The sequence below is a fragment of the Lampetra fluviatilis genome, chromosome 80, assembly GCF_964198595.1.
Source record: "Lampetra fluviatilis chromosome 80, kcLamFluv1.1, whole genome shotgun sequence".
NCBI lineage: Eukaryota > Metazoa > Chordata > Hyperoartia > Petromyzontiformes > Petromyzontidae > Lampetra > Lampetra fluviatilis.
Window position 1 is genome coordinate 106,252 of NC_136354.1, and position 26,352 is coordinate 132,603.

General features: G+C 44.3%; 1 protein-coding gene and 1 pseudogene across 1 annotated transcript; one reads left to right on the forward strand and one right to left on the reverse strand.

The window, feature by feature from the left end:
- The first annotated feature begins 1,478 nt into the window (after window positions 1-1,478).
- The window catches only part of LOC144953663 (uncharacterized), a 267,013-nt pseudogene continuing 242,139 nt past the window's right edge, over window positions 1,479-26,352 (forward strand).
- LOC144953658 (uncharacterized) lies at window positions 12,541-13,528 on the reverse strand. Its single transcript, XM_078884239.1, is given in 2 exon segments — window positions 12,541-13,240; window positions 13,242-13,528. Coding segments are annotated over 2 exon segments (987 nt in total).

Here is a 26,352-nt window from a genome sequence, read left to right on the forward strand (position 1 = left end):
TACTGTTAATATTCTTGAAAATCAATACAGATTAATAAAGACCTGTTTTTAAAGATGACTGATCGTACGTTATTGCTACCATATCCTTCATTAAAAAAACACGGACGAGTAGAGATGCACACAAGAGTGTGCATCCAAACACTGCTGCATTTAAAAAGCGGAGTGCATACAAACAGGGTGTACATACAGACATACAACGCAGTGTACATACACAGCAGTGTATGCACACAAGGATTGCGTTCCACTGCGAACACGCACGATTGTACATACATATGCACACACATACGTGTACGTACACACTCGAGTGCTCATCTGGTTGTGGTGTTTCCTATGTTGTGATTTATGGTATACTTAAACGCAGAAGTACAAAATGTGCAGTTCACACCTATGCACCCTTAGCCCATTGATCGTGATGATGATGAATAACATATTACTAGATCTAACAACTGAAACAATAAATATGCTCATCGAGTTTTGATTTGGATTGTGTGGTTAAATACTGTAAATAGCTATTCAAATTCATTGAGATTGCACATTCAGCAAATTCGAATGCGGCCACAATGCGATTCTAATAATTATAGTGCAATTCTAATCCCTCACCCCCAGTTCGCATTTCCGTCCCTAGGTTCGCATATATATACATATGACATCCATACATACGAGTATCATGGGATTATTATGTAGGACGTCATAGAATGAATCTAACTCATTTGCCTTGCTTTCATCCCTCGACTGATATTCATCTTCGGTGGATGCTTGAGCAACCACCACTCCTCGCCTCCCGTTGATTGGGAGGTGTGCCCACGGTAGCCTGAGGCTGAGAGCTTTCCACACCTTGCGCCACTTTCGAGGACATTGGGGGGTGAATATTAGCAAATTAACACGAAGCACGGAATTATGCATGGAGATGCACATCCTTATTCAAACGGAAGTGTACAATTATGCAGTGAGTTGTACATACGTATTATGTTGCTAGATATGCGGATTGTTAATGTAAAAATTAACAATTGAATGCAAAGCTCATGATAGGCTAAGTCGAAAACAAAGGATTTGAATGCGAGAGCGAAGTTATAAGGGGCTTAAAATCAGACCTCAAGGTCATTTCGAGAGGGATTTTGCTGAGGATAGACGCTCGACTCCTCGCTCTGCAGATAACCCTTCTTCCACGAGACCAGCCTGGCGAGCACGATTGCTTGGCGACTGGTTGGCGACTTCGCTTCGGGAGAGTTCGTGGCGATCTCTTCAGACGGGTTACAGGGACATCGATACGCCGTGCATCCACAAGTAGGTGTCTTTGTTAGTGGATAAACTGGTAATCGCTTGTGTAGTCCGACTTAGGAGACGTTACTGTGTCTCAGTTAGACGTTGGTAAGAGTTTGCTTCTTGGCGATTTAAGCCAGACATCCACGCAGCTTGGAGGTTGCCTTTAACTCTCAACAACACCCGCGACTGTTACTCTGCTCTGAAGAATCAGTCACATGGAGCAGAATAACTCTCCACAGCGGCACGCACACACTGGCAAGAAGCGGTTCAATTGCTCTCTTTGTGGGAAGGCATTTGCACTGAAACAAAATCTTCACACTCACCAGAACACACACACGGGCGAAAAGCCGTTCAATTGCTCTGTGTGTGGAAAGGCATTTGCAGATTCATCAACTCTTCGCAATCACCAAAAAACACACACGGGTGAGAAGCCGTTCAATTGCTCTGTGTGCGGGAAGGCATTTGCACAAAAATCAACTCTTCACACTCACCAGAACACACACACGGGCGAGAAGCCGTTCAATTGCTCTGTGTGTGGGAAGGCATTTGCACAGAAATCAACTCTTCACACTCACCAGAAAACACACACGGGCGAGAAGCCGTTCAATTGCTCTGTGTGTGGAAAGGCATTTGCAGATTCATCAACTCTTCGCAATCACCAAAAAACACACACGGGTGAGAAGCCGTTCAATTGCTCTGTGTGCGGGAAGGCATTTGCACAGAAATCAACTCTTCACACTCACCAGAACACACACACGGGCGAGAAGCCGTTCAATTGCTCTGTGTGTGGGAAGGCATTTGCACAGAAATCAACTCTTCACACTCACCAGAAAACACACACAGGTGAAAAGCCATTCAAGTGCTCTCTTTGTGGGAAGGCATTCTCAATTAAACACAATCTTCACACTCACCATAACACACACACGGGCGAAAAGCCATTCAATTGCTCTGTGTGTGGGAAGGCATTTTCACGGAAATCAACTCTTCACAGTCACCAGAATACACACACGGGCGTGAAGCCATTCAATTGCTTTGTGTGTGGGAAGTCATTTTCACAGAAATCAACTCTTAACAGTCGCTAGAATACACACACGGGTGAGAAGCCATTCAATTGCTCTGTGTGTGGTAAGTCATTTTTACAGAAATCAACTCTTCACAGTCACCAGAAAACACACACGGGTGAGAAGCCATTCAATTGCGCTGTGTGCGGGAAGGCATTTGCAAGGAAGTCGAAACAAGCATGAGAAGATCCGCAATGATAGGAAAGTGAAATCAAAAGGTGAAAAACAAAATGCTGCAATGAGTCCTGAAAAAATCCATCTTTCGAACCTATGCATGGTGGATCCTGAGAGATGCGTGGATGTAGTGGATGTAATGAGTCCTGACGACAATTCCTCTTTAGACCCCATGCGGGTTGATAATGAGAAATGGCTGTTGGAGTTGCTGGATAATCAAAGTAATGAGTACTTCTGTTAAAGTCCTGGATTGTGCACGTTTGTGTCTCTGTTAGATCAATTTATTACGTGCAATTGATTATATCAGTGATTTCCAGCACTACTCCAAGCTAGTGTAATTATTTTAACACAACCGTTTGATTGCTCTGTGTGTTGGAAGCATTTTCACGGTCAGCAACACTTCACAGGCATCATCAGTTCAGATGAATGTCTTCCTTTTAAGTTCCGGAAGTGTTCACTGATTTCAGAATGACAACAATTTTATACTTTGAACGAATGGCTTCAGTCGAAAAGGACGTCAAAGGGGAAATCGACGTTTACGTGTTTGATTTTAACAATATCCTTTAACTGTTGAATTCCTATTGGGAAATAATTTGCCTAGTTCCTTTCCTGTTTGAGCATGCGTATTAATAAAGATTTCGATACGAGTATTAACGTGAACTTTCTTGCAGATTAATAAAGACCTGTTTTTAAAGATGACTGATCGTACGTTATTGCTACCATATCCTTCCTTTAAAAAAACACGGACGAGTAGACATACACACACGAGTGTGCATCCAAACTCGACTGTATATACAGCGGTGTGCATTCACACACGAGTGTGCATGTGTTTTTACGAGTTTTAACGTTTATATACTTGCAGAACAATAAAGACCAGCTATGTTAAAGATGACTGATCGTCCCTTATTGCTACAATGTTCATAGCGAACACGTGTGGAGGCGAGTTTCAGGTGAAGCATCTCCATCACACAAGTTTACCCTTACCTGGCAGCATCGTGGCAGTCCGCTGGTCACACTCACTACGTCACACTCACGAGCTGTAGGGGCGGGGCTCTGTCTGCTCAGTGGCGCTGTTTTCATTCATTTAGCACCGCGAGCGGGGAGTCTCATCCCTGTAGTTCCCTGTTGTGTTGGCGCATTCCTACCACATTGCCCCTAAATTCTTTGTACGACAAAATATAAAAAATAATTTGTTTGTTCCAATACATAATCACACACGAGTACACATATACACCCCATGTCCACACACCCACACACGAGTGGACATACACAGCGCTGTCGAAACATTCACGAATGTGCATACACACTGCTTCATACATACACACACGGGTGCACATGCATACAAGTGCGCATACACACACGAGTGTACACATTGAAGTCATGGGCTTAGTTTATTTGCATGAAGTCGTTTTCAAGTTCATACTTCCATTTGCTTGCCATTGCTACGGCACACTGGTTCAGATTATTCTTCCCATTTATGAAATCTCGCTAGAATCCTTTGCATTTTCTTCATTAACTTATTTGCATTCAATTGCTATTCACGGTACTAAAGCTCCTCATATCTAGCCATTGTGCTTAAGCCTAAGTAGGAATATGCTGAATCATCGTTCGCTTCAGTTTGAATAGGGATGGGCATCTCCTTGAATAAGTATGTGCATGTTGTTAGTTTGCACATTTACAATGGCCTGTAAACTGATCAATTTATCGGCTTTATCTGTGAAAATACATATAAAATGTTGCAATGCTGATGGAGATATTCTAAGAGGTGCATGCTTTATAGCGCGGTGACTTGATTTTATGGATATTTTTAAAGACTCTTGTTGATGGTGTGTCTAAACAACGAAGGTTATTTGTTATATTCGATCAATTAAAATGGTTACAATTGCTCTGGATACCCATCTGGATGTATAGTTTGTAAGTGTTGTTTATTATTATAACCATTATCAGTCTATAGCAGTGTGTATTTACACTGATGTGTATGTACAGTGATGTGTGTGTGGCAGCGGAATGCCAAACAACAGGAAGAGTGGCTCTTCTTCTGAACAAAATAATGAAGGAGCATGGGATCGTGGCGGAGAGCTGTAGGAAGCTGTATGCCCCACGCGTGGAATGGTGATTGTTCCTGCCTGCACTGAAGGTGAACATCAGTGTAGGAATGCAGGCAAGGCTGATTAGTCATATGCCTTTCATAATATCCCATATTAGAACCATACTGCTCGAATGAATGCGAACTGCGGGCTGCGGGATTTGAATTGCATTATAATCACTCGTATCACATTGTGGTCGTTATTAGATTCACACAATCCACTGCTGGATCTGCCTCCTCAATGGATTCGAGAGTAGGATGGCGACAGCGCCGCAGCTGGCTGCAGTCCCGGATCGCTCTCACAATTTATCAACCGTAACTACACCTCGTACCTTACCCACTTCTTTACTCACCACCGCTCTTCTTACTTTCATCTTCCATCATATAATTTATTTTATTATTTTCATTATTACTTTGGCGTCGCCCGAGTTTTGGGTGGCGGCAGATCCCTGCACCCAACCCCGCCAGCCTCCGTGTTCACTGCACGCGCCCCGCGGCGCTACAACAGCTGACAAATGCCGGCTGCTGCAGTGTCACACAACCCGCTTAAACTGCCGAATCGCACAGAAGATTGTATGATAATAAATAGTATAAAAGTGTAATGTTTAATATAATGTATAAGGTAATATATAGTATCGTAATTGTATAGTGAATATACAGCAGTGTGGTATACAGTAGGGTGGGTAGAATAATACATAGTGTAATATTATAATGTATAGTCTAAGGTGGTGTATAGTAATACAGTATATATTTTAATGTTGGGTTTGTCTATGGCAGTATATAGTACGGGGTAGATTCGTGTGATGTAAGAGAAAAAAGTGTAGCTGGAGGCATATTCTATTTTTTGCGACGTAAAATTGTAACGTATGAATTACTGTTAGTAGCTCAGCTTATTGGAGAGTATATTTAGTATACTGATGATACTGATGTAGTTTATATTTTAGTTTTTTACGTGGTGGTTTAGTTACTGCAGCTTCATACTATTAACATTCCTTCCCTTTATTAATGCTAACCCTACTCCCTCCCTTTGATTCTGCTAATCCTGCATAATGCACGGGCATAATATGACTTTGAAACCCCCCGCCCACCTCCTACGCATTCCACAAGTAGTGACTAATCCCATATTTGCATTTCAACATAATACGTATGTACATCTCACTGCATAATTGTACACTTCCGTTTGAATAAGAATGTGCATCTCCATGCATAATTCCGTGCTTCGTGTTAATTTGCTAATATTCACTCCCCAATGTCCTCTAAACTGCTGCAAGTTTAGAGGATGATAAAGCGACATACAGTCTGAAATATCAAAAATTGGTGATCTCGAGCTTGATTTGGAATAAGATGTGCAAGTGTAACTGTACTGACTTTGTTTAATAAATATATTTAAGGACAATCGTGTTGAGCGGGGTGCTTCTAGAAACGAGTGTTTTTATATTATAATTTCTGCCATGAACTTTGAATAATCATCTGAATGTAAGCGTGGTTTATTATGATGTCCATATTAGAGGTTTTTTGGGTTAGATCGCTTAAATATATACATGTGTCGTTGGAACCCGCCACCACCCGACAAAGCCAACTAGTAAGGGTTGTCACGTAAACAGAACATGCATATTTGTCACTAGTACAGCACACCGGTTTGTTGAAGAGCCAAGCCACAACATTTACAATCTGAGTACGACGTTTCGCCTGTAATTAAAACTAGCTTCATCAGTCGACAGCCAGATTTGGGAAGTCTCACTGTTTCGTTCCTTATATATAAGATAGATGTGTTGACCACGCAGCTGCGCTCTTATGAAGTACGCAGCCTTTTGTCGGCATGCATTTATTTAATGTTTTATTTTAAAGACACATTCATATACTTCAGCGATCTAACCTAACAACCTCTATTATGGATGTTATTGGTCCCGAAATCCTAAATGTTAAACTCGTGTGTATGTGTTTAATATTTTGGATGTTTTTTTTAATGATAATTGCATTAAAAATGGAAAGGTTACCAGCGCCTCGCACCCGTCCAGAGACCTCGTGGGCCTCTGTGGTGGCTACGAGCCTTCCCTCCAGGACATTGCTCACATCCAGCGTTACCGTCCGGCACCGCGGATGCGGTAGCGGATTCTTTTTTCCGAACTTTACTCGTGGCTGGGTAATGCCAAACAACAGGGGGCTCGTCTTCTGAGAAAAAAAACTAATCAAGGGGGCGTGGTAGCGTGGCGTAAGGTGTGGAAATCTCTAAGCCCCAGGCTACCGTGGGCTCACCTCCCAATCAACGGGAGGCGAGCGGTGGTGGTTGCTCATGCATCCAAAAAAGATGAATATCAGTTGAGGGATGAAAGCAAGGCCGTGAATTATGCAGGAATAGCAGCATCAAAGAGAGGGGATATGGGAGATGCAGGTATGTGATTAGTAATACTTATGCCCGTGCATTATGCAGGATTAGCAGCATCAAAGGGAGGGGGTATGGGAGATGCAGGTATGTGATTAGTAATACTTATGCCCGTGCATTATGCAGGATTAGCAGCATCAAAGGGAGGGGATATGGGAAATGCAGGTATGTGATTAGTACTACTTATGTCCGTGCATTATGCAGGATTAGCAGCATCAAAATGAGGAGATAGGGGAAGCATTCAATACATCGAAATTGTTAATAATTCCAAGCGTTTGCAGTGGAAACAGAAAATTAATAAGAATCGCATGCTTTTCTGTCAATAGCATAACGTACTTCAATGTTGTGGGGCATCTAAGATTCATATCGTCAGCTTAACCTGTGAAAATAATCACAAAACCCCACTTTCCAAGTATACTACTGTTTGTATGTACATGGATCTGTACTTCTGTGTATGTCCACTCGTGTGTTTATTTACACTCGTTGATGTGGATATGTACATGCGTGAATGTGTGTGTATAGGTATGTACAATCATTTGTTCGCACATTTGTTCGTGTAGTAGAACGCAATCCCTTTGTACGTACACTGCTGTGTATGTACACTCGTGTGTGTATGCGCACTTGTATGCATGTGTGTATGTATGAAGTAGTGTGTATGCACATTCGTGTATGTTTCAACAGTGCTGTGTATGTCCACTCGTGTGTGGGTGTGTGTACATGGGAGTGTATGTGTACTCGTGTGTGATTATGTATTGGAACAAAGAAATTATTTTTATATTGTGTCATACAAAGAAATGAGGGGCAACGTGGTAGGAATGCGCCACCACAACAGGGAACTACAGGGATGAGACTCCCCGCTCGTGGTGCTAAATTAATGAAAACAGCGCCACTGAGCAGACAGAGCCCCGCCTCTACAGCTCGTGAGTGTGACGTAGTGAGTGTGACCAGCGGACTGCCACGATGCTGCCAGGTAAGGGTAAACTTGTGTGATGGAGATGCTTCACCTGAAACTCGCCTCCACACGTGTTCGCTATGAACATTGTAGCAATAAGGGACGATCAGTCATCTTTAACATAGCAGGTCTTTATTGTTCTGCAAGTATATTAACGTTAAAACTCGTAGATACACATGCACACTCGTGTGTGAATGCACACCGCTGTATATACAGTCGTGTTTGGATGCACACTCGTGTTCGTATGTCTTCTCATGAGTCGTTTTTTAAGGAAAGATATGGTATAACACGTAGGCTTTCGCGACCAATGTTATTCATAATCAACGTTTTTGGGTTTAGATCGCGTTATTTATAAATGTGTCGTAACCCTCCACCACCCGACACGGCCAATCAGTAAAAATGTGTCACGTTGACAAAAGTCGTACTCAAATTGTAAATGTTGTGGCTTCAACACACCGGTGGGCTAAAGCAGTGAACTATTTGTCTTTTGTCAACGTGACACATTTTTACTGATTGGCCGTGTCGGGTGGTGGAGGGTTACGACACATTTATAAATAACGCGATCTAAACCCAAAAACGTTGATTATGAAAGATATGGTAGCAATAACGTACGATCAGCCATCTTTAAAAACAAATCAGGTCTTTATTAATCTGCAAGAAAACTCACGTTGATACTCGTATCGAAATCTTTATTAATACGCATGCTCAAACAGTTAAAATATATTCTTAAAATCAAACACGTAAACGTCGATTTCCCCTTTGACGTCTTTTTCGCTTGAAGCCATTCGTCCAAAGTATAAAATTGTTGTGAGAAGATGACAACACACCTTCTACAATAAACAGCACACATTTAACAGCCCCGATGATCCAACGACGAGACGAGGCTATGTATCTATCGAAGTATAAAATAGTTGTCATTCTGAAATTAGTGAACTCTTCTGGAACTTCAAAGGAAGACATTCATCTGAACACATTATAGAGCATTGACAACATCACTCTCCCTTGAAGTCCTAGAAATCACCGACATATATATATAAGAGACACGAATATGACTCTCCAGCCACTCCACTACATCAAGCGATCTCTCAGGATGCAACTGCATGGGGTCGAAAGAGGAATTTCGTTTAGGACTCATGACAACATTTTTACTCTTTCTTGATGATGCCTGCGAAGTGTTGCTGACCGTGAAAATGCTTCCACCATACAGAGCAATCAAACGGTTTTGTTAAAATAATTACACTAGCTTGGAGTAGTGCTGGAAATCACTGATATAATCAATTACACCTAATACATTGATACAAAAACATGCATATTCCAAGACTTCAACAGTTAACAGAAGTACTCCATACTTTGATTATCCAGCCACTCCAGCAGCCATTTCTCATTATCAACCTGCATGGGGTCGAAATAGGAATTGTCGTAAGGGCTCAGTACATCCAGCCATCTCGCAGAATCAAACTGCATGGGGTCGAAAGACGAATTGTCGTCAGGACTCATTACATCCACTACATCCACGCATCTCTCAGGATCCACCTGCATAGGTTCGAAAGATGCATTTTTTTCTGGACTCATTGCAGCACTTTGTATTTCACCTTTTGATTTCACTTCCCTATCATTGCGGATCTTCTCATGCTTGTTTCGGGTTGATGACCGTGTCATTTCCAACGGAGAACACTTGAATGGCTTCTCGCCCGTGTGTGTTTTCTGGTGACTGTGAAGATTTGATTTCCAAGCAAATGCCTTACCACACACAGAGCAATTGAACGGCTTCTCGCCCGTGTGTGTTTTCTGGTGACTGTGAAGATGTGATTTATGTGCAAATGTCTTCTCACACACAGAGCAATTGAATGGATTCTCGCCCGTGTGTGTTTTCTGGTGACTGTGAAGATGTGATTTCTGTACAAATGCCTTCTCACACACAGCGCAATTGAACGGCTTCTCGCCCGAGTGTGTTTTTTGGTGACGGTGAAGATTTGATGAATCTGCAAATGCCTTCCCACACACAGAACAATTGAACGGCTTCTCGCCCGTGTGTGTTTTTTGGTGAATGTGAAGTTCTGCTTTACGGGCAAATGCCTTCTCACACACAGAGCACTTGAATGGCTTCTCCCCTGAGTGTGTTTTCTGGTGACTGTGAAGATTTGATTTCCGTGAAAATGACTTCTCACAAACAGAGCAATTGAAAGGCTTTTCGCCCGTGTGTGTTTTCTGGTGCCTGTGAAGATCTGCTTTACGGGCAAATGCCTTCACACAAACAGAGCAATTGAATGGCTTTTTACCCGTGTGTGCGTGGCGCTGTGGAGAGTTTTTCTGCTCCATTCTTCAGAGCAGAGAAACTGTCGCGGATGTTGTTGAGAGCAAAAGGCGCCCTCTAAGCTGCGTGGATGTCTGGCTCAAATCGCCAGGAAGTAACTCTTACCAACGTCTAACCGAGACACAGTTACGTCTCGTAAGTCGGACTACACACGCGATTACCAGTTTATCCACTAACAAAGACACTTACTTGTGGATGCACGGCGGATCGATGTCCCTGTAACCCGTCTGAAGAGATTGCCACGAACTGTCCCGAAGCGACGTCGCCAACCAGTCGCCAAGCAATCGTGCTCGCCAGGCTGGGTCTCGTGGAAAAAGGGTTATCTGCAGAGCGAGGAGTCGAGCGTCTATCCTCAGCAAAATTCCTCTCGAAATGACCTTGAGGTCTGATTTTAAGCCCCTTATAACTTCGCTCTAGCATCCAAATCCTTTGTTCTCGACTTGGTCTATCATGGACTTTGCATTCAATTGTAATTTTTTTCATGAACAATCCGCATATCTAGCAACATAATACATATGTACATCTCACTGCATAATTGTACACTTCCGTTTGAATAAGGATGTGCATCTCCATGCATAATTCCATGATTCGTGTTAATTTGCTAATATTCACCCCCCAATGTCCTCTAAACTGCTGCAAGTTTAGAGGATGATAAAGTGACATACAGTCTGAAGTATCAAACTTGGTGATCTCGAGATTGATTTGGAATAAGATGTGCAAGTTTATACTGTACTGACTTTGTTTTATAAATATATTTAAGGACAATCGTGTTGAGCGGGGTGTTTCTAGAAAACGAGTGTTTTATATTAAAAATTCTGCCATGAACTTTGAATAATCATCCGAATGGTTTAGCTTGTAAGCGTGGTTTATTATAATGTTCATGTTAAAGGTTTTTTGGGTTAGATCGCTTAAATATACAAATGTGTATTTGAAACCCGCCACCACCCGACAAAGCCAACTAGTACGGGTTGTCATGTAGCAATAAGGGACGATCATCTTTAACATAGCAGGTCTTTATTGTTCTTCAAGTATATTAACGTTAAAACTCATAGAAACACATGCACACTCATGTGTGAAACAGTCGTGTTTGGATGCACACTCGTGTGTGTATGTCTTCTCATCCGTTTTTTTAGGGAAGGATATGGTAGCAATAACGTACGATCAGTCATCTTTAAAAACAAATCAGGTCTTTATTAATCTGCAAGAAAACTCACGTTAATACTCGTATCGAAATCTTTATTAATACGCATGCTCAAACAGGAAAGGAACTAGGCAAATTATTTCCCAATAGGAATTCAACAGTTAAAATATATTCTTAAAATCAAACACTTAAACGTCGATTTCCCATTTGAGGTCCTTTTACACTGAAGCCATTCGTCCAGAAGTCCAAGCCATCAAACACAGGAACAACGAACGTGCAATCCACGCACACTCTGAAACCAACTATTTGAAGAGAATTAATTTATTACACAATCATAAAAATTAAAGAACATGTTTAAAATATTGAGCAAAGTTGTTGTCACAGACTTTCTCCAACTTCAGCTCAACAAGACCACTTAACCACGAGAGTAAAATCAGGAATTGAACCACCTCACAACCACTGCGCATCACACCACATCAACAAGTAATCCGATCGGATGATAAAGCACCATCTTAACGTGACGAAGTCTAGAATAAACCTCAACACTCAAGACGCGGAATTCAACATAAACACCACGACAAAATGAATAACAGGAATGGGCAAATCCTAAAACAAGACGGCACACCCAGATCAGTAGCAGTGAGAAGATGACAACACATGGCAACTTCTACCATAAACACCACATATTTAACAGCCCCGATGATCTAACGACGAGACGAAGGAATGTATCTATCGAAGTATAAAATTGTTGTCATTATGACATCAGTGAACACTTCTGGAACTGAAAAGGAAGACATTCATCTGAACACATTATAGAGCATTCACAACATCACTCTAGCTTGAAGTCCTAGAAATCACCGAAAGAAATATATAAGAGACACGAATATGACTCTCCAGCCAATCCACTACATCAAGCCATCTCTCAGGATGCAACTGCATGGGGTCGAAAGAGGAATTTCGTTTAGAACTCATGACAACATTTTTACTCTTTCTTGATGATGCCTGCGAAGTGTTGCTGACCGTGAAAATGCTTCCAACACACAGAGCAATCAAACGGTTTTGTTAAAATAATTACACTAGCTTGGAGTAGTGCTGGAAATCACTGATATAATCAATTACACCTAATACATTGATACACAAACATGCACATCCCAAGACTTCAACAGTTAACAGAAGTACTCCATACTTTGATTATCCAGCCACTCCAGCAGCCATTTCTCATTATCAACCTGCATGGGGTCGAAATAGGAATTGTCGTAAGGGCTCAGTACATCCAGCCATCTCGCAAGATCAAACTGCATGGGGTCGAAAGAGGAATTGTCGTCAGGACTCATTACATCCACTACATCCACGCATCTCTCAGGATCCACCTGCATAGGTTCGAAAGATGCATTTTTTTCTGGACTCATTGCAGCACTTTGTATTTCACCTTTTGATTTCACTTCCCTATCATTGCGGATCTTCTCATGCTTGTTTCGGGTTGATGACCGTGTCATTTCCAACGGAGAACACTTGAATGGCTTCTCGCCCGTGTGTGTTTTCTGGTGACTGTGAAGATTTGATTTCCATGCAAATGCCTTACCACACACAGAGCAATTGAACGGCTTCTCGCCCGTGTGTGTTTTCTGGTGACTGTGAAGATGTGATTTATGTGCAAATGTCTTCTCACACACAGAGCAATTGAATGGATTCTCGCCCGTGTGTGTTTTCTGGTGACTGTGAAGATGTGATTTCTGTACAAATGCCTTCTCACACACAGCGCAATTGAACGGCTTCTCGCCCGAGTGTGTTTTTTGGTGACGGTGAAGATTTGATGAATCTGCAAATGCCTTCCCACACACAGAACAATTGAACGGCTTCTCGCCCGTGTGTTTTTTGGTGAATGTGAAGTTCTGCTTTACGGGCAAATGCCTTCTCACACACAGAGCACTTGAATGGCTTCTCACCCGAGTGTGTTTTCTGGTGACTGTGAAGATTTGATTTCCGTGAAAATGACTTCTCACAAACAGAGCAATTGAAAGGCTTTTCGCCCGTGTGTGTTTTCTGGTGCCTGTGAAGATCTGCTTTACGGGCAAATGCCTTCACACAAACAGAGCAATTGAATGGCTTTTTACCCGTGTGTGCGTGGCGCTGTGGAGAGTTTTTCTGCTCCATTCTTCAGAGCAGAGAAACTGTCGCGGATGTTGTTGAGAGCAAAAGGCGCCCTCTAAGCTGCGTGGATGTCTGGCTCAAATCGCCAGGAAGAAAACTCTTACCAACGTCTAACCGAGACACAGTTACGTCTCGTAAGTCGGACTACACACGCGATTACCAGTTTATCCACTAACAAAGACACTTACTTGTGGATGCACGGCGGATCGATGTCCCTGTAACCCGTCTGAAGAGATTGCCACGAACTGTCCCGAAGCGACGTCGCCAACCAGTCGCCAAGCAATCGTGCTCGCCAGGCTGGGTCTCGTGGAAAAAGGGTTATCTGCAGAGCGAGGAGTCGAGCGTCTATCCTCAGCAAAATTCCTCTCGAAATGACCTTGAGGTCTGATTTTAAGCCCCTTATAACTTCGCTCTAGCATCCAAATCCTTTGTTCTCGACTTGGTCTATCATGGACTTTGCATTCAATTGTAATTTTTTTCATGAACAATCCGCATATCTAGCAACATAATACATATGTACATCTCACTGCATAATTGTACACTTCCGTTTGAATAAGGATGTGCATCTCCATGCATAATTCCATGATTCGTGTTAATTTGCTAATATTCACCCCCCAATGTCCTCTAAACTGCTGCAAGTTTAGAGGATGATAAAGTGACATACAGTCTGAAGTATCAAACTTGGTGATCTCGAGATTGATTTGGAATAAGATGTGCAAGTTTATACTGTACTGACTTTGTTTTATAAATATATTTAAGGACAATCGTGTTGAGCGGGGTGTTTCTAGAAAACGAGTGTTTTATATTAAAAATTCTGCCATGAACTTTGAATAATCATCCGAATGGTTTAGCTTGTAAGCGTGGTTTATTATAATGTTCATGTTAAAGGTTTTTTGGGTTAGATCGCTTAAATATACAAATGTGTATTTGAAACCCGCCACCACCCGACAAAGCCAACTAGTACGGGTTGTCATGTAGCAATAAGGGACGATCATCTTTAACATAGCAGGTCTTTATTGTTCTTCAAGTATATTAACGTTAAAACTCATAGAAACACATGCACACTCGTGTGTGAAACAGTCGTGTTTGGATGCACACTCGTGTGTGTATGTCTTCTCATCCGTTTTTTTAGGGAAGGATATGGTAGCAATAACGTACGATCAGTCATCTTTAAAAACAAATCAGGTCTTTATTAATCTGCAAGAAAACTCACGTTAATACTCGTATCGAAATCTTTATTAATACGCATGCTCAAACAGGAAAGGAACTAGGCAAATTATTTCCCAATAGGAATTCAACAGTTAAAATATATTCTTAAAATCAAACACTTAAACGTCGATTTCCCATTTGACGTCCTTTTACACTGAAGCCATTCGTCCAGAAGTCCAAGCCATCAAACACAGGAACAACGAACGTGCAATCCACGCACACTCTGAAACCTACTATTTGAAGAGAATTAATTTATTACACAATCATAAAAATTAAAGAACATGTTTAAAATATTGAGCAAAGTTGTTGTCACAGACTTTCTCCAACTTCAGCTCAACAAGACCACTTAACCACGAGAGTAAAATCAGGAATTGAACCACCTCACAGGTGAAGAATGAGACAATGCCAAGCTAGGGGCTTATATATAAGCTGAGTTGGAGGTGGAAGAAGAAGAGAGCCTTAACAAAGGAATGTGCATATGAAGAGGAATTTAGCATATTCATGGCAAATGCGTAGGAGGTGGGCGGGGGGGTTTCAAAGTCATATTATGCCCATGCATTATGCAGGATCAGCAGCACCAAGGGGGGTGCAGGAAGTAGCATTAACAAAGCAAAGGAATGTTAATGATATGTAGCTGCAGTTACTAAACAACCACGTAGAAAACTAAAGTATAAACTACATAAAAAACTGTTTCCGGTCCCGCGCACAACCAGCACTGCACCACGTGATGCGCCAGCCGGGATCGTGGGGGGCGGAGCCTCGCGGTAGTGACGTCACCTCTGTTACGTCACAGCCACGCCTCCACCCACAGTCGAGAGGAATGCACACGAGGGAGCAGCAGAAGAAGCCTTTTGAGAGCGAATCCTCAACGAGGTGAGCGACCCTGTTGACGATGAATGTGGTTTCTTTTTATTTTACATTTCGACTACAAACTAAAGCTTCATTATTTTTATATGTTCATAATTCAATTTTCAGCAATCTTGCTGTGGATTTCACACCTAACGATGATTGCTTGTGTTGCAGTCGAAACGTCGTGATAATTGTATTGTTTTATATTCATATTATTTTATTGTTTCCCTTCTATGTGACTTCACCGAAAGAACCAATAATATGAATCCCTGCAGTCACGAATGCTTTAAATATAAATTCAATGTAGAACTGTTAGGATACTTGGCATTCCCTGAAATGTTGCTGTTACTGTCGTTGTTTAGACCCCAAGCGAGTCAGCATTTAAAACGAGTATAACTAATCCGTTTAAATCTCATAGAATATTAATAACATGTCTACAATTATTGTGTTCTGATTGCTGGTACAATTGTGCCCTACATTATATGTACTGAATGTTATTCAACAATTGGGGAGGAATCTGCCTTTAAGTTCAGACCCTAGACGCTGCCAGAGTTGCCTCCAATCTGTGGTGTCACAGCCACATGGGTGGTACCTCTGACATCAAGTGACCTACGACGTCATGCTCGTATTATAACAAATCATTTAAGTATGGTCATATGACCCTAATGACCTACAATGCATATGGGTCATTTATCAAGCAGTCGATTAATACAAATGGGCTGTACATGAACATGCATGTCTGGATTAGAGGTGAAATATCATTGTTAAGTCAGCTATTTAGCTGTGCCTTTTTACACCTGATGAAGGAAGCTTGTGTTGCCTCCGAAACGTCGTGATATTTTATTTCTATTATTATTTCGATAAATGTTTGTTATTTATTTTTATTATTTATCTATTTTTACCTACGTGACTTTACAAAAAAAAAAACCCCAGAGTATAGTCACGATAGTGATCAGATTGGTACAATGAGTGTTCAAATATGTATTAATTAAGAGGATGAGTGATTCAAAAGGTTGCTAAATCTGAGCGTTGTTCCAACCTCCACAGGCCATCCAACTTCAAACAAAATCTACTCCTTCCCAACAACATGGACGGACAAATCACGTGGGCTGAGATCTTGGATGACTATGAGGGTAAGTCCCAGATACCTGCATCACATAAATTATATGCGGAGGAGGAGGCTCCTTAATAAATGATTTTTCGTAGACATGGCTTGGTGGTAATGGGAAGACGTAATGATCAAGTGTGGCAAAGAGGATGGGTTTAGATTTGAGTTTCTGCCATCTTTGTTCAAACTGGGGTTTCAAGCTTATGTAATTTACGGTCTCAAAATGCCGACAAAAACATGACTTGTAAAGTTTTACTGCCATGTGATGAATATTTCTCAATAGCAGGTCCTGTTGGTGGTAAGAGGTAATTACTGGGATCTCAAAATGAGTTCTGTGAAACTCCATGTCCTTCGTTCTCTAATTCATTACTCGTCCTTGGAATGAATTTTCTGTTCTTCATAGCCCGGGAGTCGGCGTGCCAGTCGACCACGTGGGGGGACGTTATGGATAAGGTGGACCCTTTCCCAGGCCAAAGTTACAAGAATCGCTCCCCAAAGGTGTGTATGGGTTCTAGATTTGAAGCTTTCGTGACTGCAAAGATTCATACTCTTAGTTATTTCGGTAAAGTCACGTAGGTATAAAATTAAATAAAAATTAATAAAAATAAAATAATAAAAATCACGACGTTTCGGAGGCAACACAAGTCTCCATCCCAGGTGGGACCGTCACAGCTGAATTTGCTGTATCAAGTGAGGCAGGGATTCCAAGATGCAAGTTCTTAAATACAAGTTAAGGAGGGGGGAGGAGCTTATCAGAATGTGGTAGCCAATGAATGGAACGTATTGGGAGGGGGGGCGGGGCTAAAAGAGAGCACGATGTGTATGGGGTCTGTAGGGTTAAAACACACGACATTGTCTCGAAAACTAGCACACCATGTCACCACACCATCCACACCAAAATATCACGACACCAACTCTCACCATCACATTTCTCATCACACTACACGACCACCAATTCAATACACCATATTAGAGCCTCATCATGCCTCTATACCTTCACAATACACCATCTCTCGAGAACATTCCACTACTTCTCCTCTCCATATCACAACACCATGTCCCGACACCATCACCGCATCTCTTCACCGTCCCACTCATGCAGGCACTTGAAGTAGCCATTTATTACCAATGAAGACAGAATGATATCAGGCAGTCACATGAATTATGTCTGTGAGTTGATTGCAAGTTGCCATTCCAGTTCCCCACTATGGGCGCTGCAGTGAAGTTTGTCCAGAGTATGGGCTTCCAGATATTTATAATGGAACATTCTGTGAAAACTATTGACAGTGATGATTATTGCCAACAATTGCTATGAAACCGTCACAATCGAGCAAAGTCTTTAGTGCATGCATGGGGTTTATGAGGATATATGAGGATGTAACATGTTTTTTCATTCTATAGAAGTTGGGATATTTAGGGGTTAGTACTAAACGTACAATGTGATACAAGTATTGATGGATAAGGCACTGTGTTAACATCAGGTGATAGTGTATATTCAAGTGTGTACTAAGCAAGTTTGAATGACTGAATGTGGATGGCTGCATCTGTACATACATGTGTGAGTATGTTTTTTTGTTTGGGTTCATGTGCACGTCCACGTTTGCGTGCCTGTGGGTATGAATGTTTGCTTGCATGTGCATGTCTCAATGTTCCTTTTTTATCTTTGCTTGATCAGAGGATAATTGGGGAGTTGAAGGACGTCAGCGGGGTGAAGCATCTCCAGGAAAAAAACCTTGGCAAAGAAAGATGCACTATGGAAGAGGAGCGCCTCTTTGAGGTGCAGCGCATTGCCAGGGCGAAGTGCCGCACAGAGGAGAAGTGCTTCCGAGACTATCTCCTCGAAAAGCGCCTCTTTAAAGTGAAGTACTTCATTGATAAGAAGCATCATCTCGAGATGAAGTGTCCTGAGGAGAAGAATCTGGAGGAGGAGGATGAGTGTCTCGCCAACGTGAAACGCGTCGAGGAGGATAAGCGCCTTGAGCAGGAGCAGCACCTCGCCAGCAATGCTACCACCGCCACCACCGCCATCACCGCCACCACTGCCACCACCACCGCCATCACCGCCGTCACCACCACCGCCACCGCCGTCACCACTGCCACCACCACTGCCACCACCGCCACAACCTCCCCTGCCAACGCCACCATCGCCAACGCCACCACCGCCACCACCACCGCCGCCACCACCACCACCGCCACCGCTCCCGCCGCCACCACCACCACCACCACCACCGCAGTAACCACCACCGCAACCGCTGCTGCCACCACCGCATCCACCGCCATCACTGCCACCACCACCGCCACCACCACCACTGCCACCGCCACCGCCACCACCACCGCCGCCGCCGCCACCACCACCGCCGCCGCCACCACCGCTGCCGCCACCACCACCGCCACCACTTCCGCCACCACAACCACCGCAGTAACCACCACCACCACCGCTGCCGCCGCCACGACCGCCACGACCGCTACCGCCACCACCGCCATGACCGCCACCACCACCGCTGCCATCACCACCGCCCCCGCATCCACCTCTGACATTCCTGTGCAGGGCCTGATTGCTCCAAGCTTTGGAGAAGAGTGCTTCCAAGCAGAGAAGATAGAGAAGAAGACAGAGGTGGAACAGGAAGAGAAGGTGGAAGTGGTGGAGCACGAGGAGGTTGAGGAGGAACAAGAGGAGAGAATGGAGAAGACAGAGAATGGAGAGAAGATGGTGGTGGAGGATGAAGAGGAGGAGATGGAGGACGAGACAAAGCAGGAGGTGGAGGAGGTGCAGGTGGTGGAGGTGGTGATGCAGGGAAAGAAGAGGAAGCGAGGGGGCCTTGCTCGCGTGGCGAGAGCGATCACCTCACTCCTCCGCCGCGTGCTGCTTTGTGGTGGCATGTCCACCACACAGTAGGGGTGGTTGTTGTGGTCGTGGATCGCTGCCAACCATGACCACTATCACCAGACTACCCACCCACCCAGTGATACATGCCACCCACCCACCCACACACCCTGTGATACTCGTCACACACACACCACATGGTTCGCCGGAGAGACGGTGCCACTGGGACCACAGCTGTGGAAGGAATCTGAGCAGCAGATGCCAGGACTACAGTGGAGAACGACTGCTATCAAGACACCTCACACAACAAACACACACGGGACTAGCCAAAAAACATAGCCGTCCCTATCCTGGGCCCCTTCTATGCTGGTTTTCATCCAGGCAGTCCTCATGGGGTGACCTTGCCATGGTTTCCAGGACATGGAAGGGGCAGCTGACCCAGGATTAGAGAGCTAGAGGGGTCTGGTACAGACAATTGACGAAACCTGCCACGTGGCAAGCCCCAGGGCCACTCATGTAAAGAATAAGATTCAATACCATTGTTGTTGCTGGTACTATATAAACTTTGTGAAATAAACCCATGACGACACAACATAACGTTGAATTGCTTGCAAGTGCTGTCTGTGTTGGGTAAATGTGTCTTGGCTCGGATGTGAGGTGTCCCAGCTGTGTGTGTGGCAGTACAAGTGTAATGAGCGATTTCTTCAACACGTCACGTAGAGGGTACTTCTTCTTTATTTCTCACAGTGGGCACAATTCAGGCCAACACTGGTTCTTCCTCTCACTGAATATAACTCTAGGCAATAACACCTCTACTGGCTGCACGCAGAGCCAATCACTCAGCGTGGTCCCCTCGCCCTCACTCATCTCGCCGCTGGCTGGCGGCATGATGATGACGGCGATGGAACCATTCAGGAGATCTTCCACGTGGCCAGACGACGGAGAGAGTTTTCGGTGAACAGCGACACAGCCAGGACCCCACACGAGCCCTGAACTCTGGGTCCGCTCCCCATTATATTCCCCCAGGTGTGGCTAAGCCCCGCCTCCAGCCACGCCCTCTCGTGGAACCTTCAAGCAGGTTCCCGGAGCATTTTGGCTAACCCCACCTGTTTCCTTTGCCCCAGATACGCCTCCTTCCCTGATTGGCTGTTACTTCTGTGCCTGTACCCGTAAATGCCTTCCCAGGACAGCACGTGTCACTTTGTCATGTCAACAGGTGTAACTGTCATTACACAAGGACAAACATATGAGAGACGTTTTGGGAAATGGTCCTTCTTCAGAGCAAATACAAATAGTGGTAGGAAAATATATTTAGGTGAATCGCCTCCTGCACAACACTGCCACTCTATCTTCTTGGTTCTTTCGGTAAAGTCACTTAGAAGTGAAATAATAGAATAATAAAAATAAAACATAATAAAATACAATTCTCGCGACGTTTCGGCCACAACGCAAGCAGCCGTCCTCAGGTGAAGAACAGGTCTGTCGGAAAGACAGTGTCTGAATGCCACTCTACTCCACTACCCCACTGCCCCATTGACCTCTTTCCCTCTGCCCCTTTGCCGCACTGCCCCCTCTGCTCCACTGTCCCTCTGCTCCACTGTCCAACTTCTCCTCAGGTCCAATGCTCCACTGCCCTTCTTCTCCACTGCACCTCTGCCCCTCTGTTCCCCTTCTGCCACAGTAGTTGAAACAAATAGTTGAGTTTCTTAAACCCCCCTGCCTCTGTCCACCTAGCAGTAGAAATGGGTACGCCACAATCGAACAGCAAGGTGCGTGTGGAGGGTTTAGGTTTGGGTACTCCTTCCTCTTCTAAAACAACTGCCCAATGTGGAAGAGTAGACCAAAATATCGTCTAAAGGGGCTCTCTAGAACTCGGTCTTGTAGAAATTATTCCTGCTACCAGAGGTATGATAAAGCAATTGAAGAATTGTGGCACCACTCAAAAATTTATTTTTTTTACAGAGTATTCAAAGTATGCTGCTGCTCACGATATAGGCTGTTGCTTATGTACAGTGAGGAAAAAAGTATTTGATCCCCTGCTGATTTTGTACATTTGCCCACTGACAAAGAAATAATCAGTCTATAATTTTAATGGTAGGTTTATTTGAACCGTGAGAGACAGAACAGCAACAAAAAAATCCAGAAAAACGCATGTCAAAAATGTTACAAATTGATTTGCATTTTAATGAGGGAATTAAGTATTTGACCCCCTCTCAATCAGAAAGATTTCTGGCTCCCAGGTGTCTTTTATACAGGTAACGAGCTGAGATTAGGAGCACACTCTTAAAGGGAGTGCTCCTAATCTCAGCTTAATACCTGTATAAAAGACACCTGTTCACAGAAGCAATCAATCAGATTCCAAACTCTCCACCATGGCCAAGACCAAAGAGCTCTCCAAGGATGTCAGGGACAAGATTGTAGACCTCAACAAGGCTGGAATGGGCTAAAAGACCATCGCCAAGCAGCTTGTGAGAAGGTGACAAAAGTTGGTGCGATTATTCGCAAATGGAAGAAACACAAACGAACTGTCAATCTCCCTCGGCCTGGGGCTTCATGCAAGATCTCACCTCGTGGAGTTGCAATGATCATGAGAACGGTGAGGAATCAGCCCAGAACTACACGGGAGGATCTTGTCAATGATTTCAAGGCAGCTGGGACCATAGTCACCAAAAAAACTGTTGGTAACACACTACGCCGTGAAGGACTGAAATCCTGCAGCGCCCGTAAAGTCCCCCTGCTCAAAACAGCACATATACATGCCCGTCTGAAGTTTGCCAATGAACATCTGAATGATTCAGAAGACAACTGGGTGAAAGTGTTGTGGTCAGATGAGACCAAAATGGAGCTCTTTGGCATCAACTCAACTCGCCGTGTTTGGAGGAAGAGGAATGCTGCCTATGACCCCAAGAACACCATCCCCACCGTCAAACATGGAGGTGGAAACATTATGCTTTGGGGGTGTTTTTCTGCTAAGGGGACATGACAACTTCACCGCATCAAAGGGACGATGGACGGGGCCATGTACTGTCAAATCTTGGGTGAGAACCTCCTTTGCTCAGCCAGGGCATTGAAAATGGGTCGTGGATGGGTATTCCAGCATGACAATGACCCAAAACACACGGCCAAGGCAACAAAGGAGTGGCTTAAGATGAAGCACATTAAGGTCGTGGAGTGGCCTAGCCAGTCTCCAGACCTTAATCCCATAGAAAATATGTGGAGGGAGCTGAAGGTTCGAGTTGCCAAACGTCAGCCTCGAAACCTTAATGACTTGGAGAAGATCTGCAAAGAGGAGTGGGACAAAATCCCTCCTGAGATGTGTGCAAACCTGGTGGCCAACTACAAGAAACGTCTGACCTCTGTGATTGCCAACAAGGGTTTTGCCACCAAGTACTAAGTCATGTTTTGCAGAGGGGTCAAATACTTATTTCCCTCATTAAAATGCAAATCAATTTATAACATTTTTGACATGCGTTTTTCTGGATTTTTTTGTTATACTGTCTCTCCATGTTCAAATAAACCTACCATTAAAATTATAGACTGATCATTTCTTTGTCAGTGGGCAAACGTACACAATCAGCAGGGGATCAAATACTTTTTTCCCTCACTGTACCATCACAAGACACCATTTCTTCAGAACATTCCACAATTTCACCTCCATATCACAACACCATCTCCAGACACCATCACTCCATCTCTCCACCATCACGTCCTGCCATATTCCACTCGTGCAAGCACTTCACGTTGCCATTTATTTTGCCAATGAAGACAGAATATCATAATATCATGCAATCTCATGAATTCCGTCTGTGAGATGATTGGAAGTTGCCATTCCAGTTGCCTACTATGGATGCTGAAGTAAAATTTGTCCAGATTATGGGCATCCAGATCTTTACAATCGAATATTGTGGAAATGTTTTGCCCGTAATGATTGTTGCCAACAATGGCCATGAACTCGTCGCAGACTAACACAGCCTTCAGTACGTTTATGGAACTTGTGAGAATATATGATGTAACATGTATTTTTTTAACATTAGGTGGTGTATATTCACGTGTTCTAGCATGTTTGCACGAGTAAATGTTCATGTTTGCATTCGTACATAGATGTGCGAGTATGCATTTTTGTTCGTGTACGTGCCCGTCCATGTTTGCGTGCCTGGGAGTATGAATTTTGTCCTGCGTGTGCATGTCTGAACGGTCCTGTGCTTTTCTTCACGTGAACAGAGTAGCATTGGGGAGGTGAAGAACTTCAGCGGGGTGAAGCGTCTCCAGGAGAACAAGCATCTTGCGAAGGAGAAACGCACCATGGAAGAAGACCGCCTCATTGAGATGAAGCGCCTTGCCAGGGTGACGCACATCCCAGAGAAATGCCTTCGAGACAATCTCCTCAAGAACCGCCTCATGGAGAAGCGCGTCATTGAGGAGAAGCGCTCCATGGAGAAGCGCTTCATGGAGGAGCGCATCATGGAAGAGAAGCGCCCCATTGAAGTGAAGCGCCTCGCCAAGCTGAAGCACCTCGCGGAGCAGAAGTGCCTTAGAAACAAGATCCTCAATGACGTGAAACGCGTCATGGAAAAGCGCCTCCTTGAGGAAACGCGCTTCATGGAGGAAAAGCGCCTTCGTGAGGTGAAGCGTCTCGAGGAGAAGCATCTGGAGGTGGAGAAGCGTCTCGCCATTGTGAAGTGTGTCGATGACGAGAAGCGCCTCAGAAGCTAAGCGTGTCAAGGAAGACAAGCGCCTCATGGAGGAGAAACGCCTCATAGAGGAGAAGCGGGTGGAGGAAGAGAAGTGCCTCAGAGGAGAAGTGTCTCAGAGGAGAGGCGGGTGGAGGAACACAATCGCCTCTTTGAGGTGAAGCGTCTCGTAGAGCTGAAGCATCTCGAGAAGAAGAAGCATCTTGAGAGTTGCCTTTGCAAGGTGAAGCTTGTCGAGGAGAAACGTCTCATGCAGGAGAAGCGCCTCATTGAGGTGAAACTTCAGAAGCACTTGATGGAGGAGAAGCGTCTAGTGGAGCAAAAGTGCCTCATGGAGGAAAAGCGCCTCGCCAAGATCGAGCAACACTGGCTCCAGACCGCTACCACCAGCAGCACCACCACCAACACCACCTCCGCCAACACCGCCAGCGCCACCACTCCTGTGCAGGGCCCGATTGCTCCGAGCTTTGGAGAAGAGGGCTTCCAAGAAGAGAAAGTAAACTCTGGAGCCGCTGAGCAACGGTAAACCACTCTGCATGTGTTTATTTTCATTTATTTATTATCATGCTTGTTTACGCAGGATGAGCCTCACTAAGTCTCAATACTTTTTTTCAGGAGGGTCCTGTCAAGTTTGCTCGCAGTTGGTAACAAAGTTGCTGCTGTTTGTGATCCAAATTGAGCGATTTGCATTGTGTGGGTTCAGTTACAGGGAGAAAGCTGCAGAATCCTCCCAGAACATTCCACACAGATAACGTGGCCCAACGTGGAAATCAAACCCAGGTCCCTTCTGCTGCTGAGGCACAGGTGCTCCAGCCCTGCTGCACTCACAAAATATACAGACACTGCAAACCCCACGTGTACATTCCGCTATACTGTGGACAGATTTACTTTCCATAATTGGTTTCTGAGTGAGACCAGATAACGATGCGGCCATATTTCACCATTTAACCCTCCATCCACCGTGATAATTTCGCACTCTCATGCCTGTTTCCAGGCCAGCTGACAAGTTGCCTTGTAATGCACAGAGACAGCGACCACTGGGAGGGGTGTCCAATTTCAAATGCGTTGAGATGCGAGATGTGAGATGTGAGTGGCTCATCGTGCTCAATGCACTCTGAGATGCCTTCGACGTCAAGGGAGGCGGCTCTGTCGACCTCAAATCACTGTCGGATATTTGATAGAAATCGTGGATCGGTTGAAGCAGCCAAAGGGTCGCACACTCATCGCTCACCACTTACAGTTCAGATCTTGCTTCCTGCCCTGGTTATTACTGCCGCTGCATTGACCACAAAGATACACACCCATTCCATCACAGTGGACATTCATGATCTCCACCGATGTCATTTTTAATGTGTAGACCATTATGTCCAAGGGATCAATTAGAATACACGTAAAAATGTCACTAAAAATGATTCGGCTAAATTGACACAGCAACGCCACCCACTACTGTGAAACCACAACAGTCTGTGTGAGACACAGCTGAACCTATCTCAAGGATAGCCTTGCCCCATGAGAATAACAGTGCCAATATGAAGCACACTCACTGGCCATGTCGTTATTGCTGTTCTTATTAAGCTCGAATGAATCCGCCACACATTCCACCCCCGGACCTTGAGTAGATGGCGATGTCTGCCGTAGCAGGAAAGTGGAACGGTGTCGTGTTTGTCTCTTAACAGATCTGAGCTAAAGCAGCCCTCCTCCTCACTTCTCCAGGCCTTTGAAGCGAAGTCAGAGGTTGTGGAGAAGGAGACGAAGGAAGAGGTGAAGGAGATGAAGGAGGATGAAGTAGAGACGGAGGAGGAGAAATCAGAGGAAGAGAAGGCAAAGGAGGACGAGATTGTGATGGTGACAATGGAGGAGAGCACGGAGGGAGAGGATAAAGACAATACGGAGATGGAGAACAAGAAGACAACAAAGGATGAACAGATGGTCGTGGTGGAGGAGATGGAGACTACGGACAAAGGGGAAACAATGGTAGTGGCGGAGGAGGAAGAGAAGAGGGTGGAGGAGATGGTGGTGCAGGAGGGTGAGGAGGAGAAGATGAAGGAGGAAGAGATGGTGCTAGTGGAGAAGATGGAGAAGAAGACAGAGATGGCACAAGAAGAAGAGGTAGAGGAGAAGATGGCGGTGGAGGATGAAGAAGAGG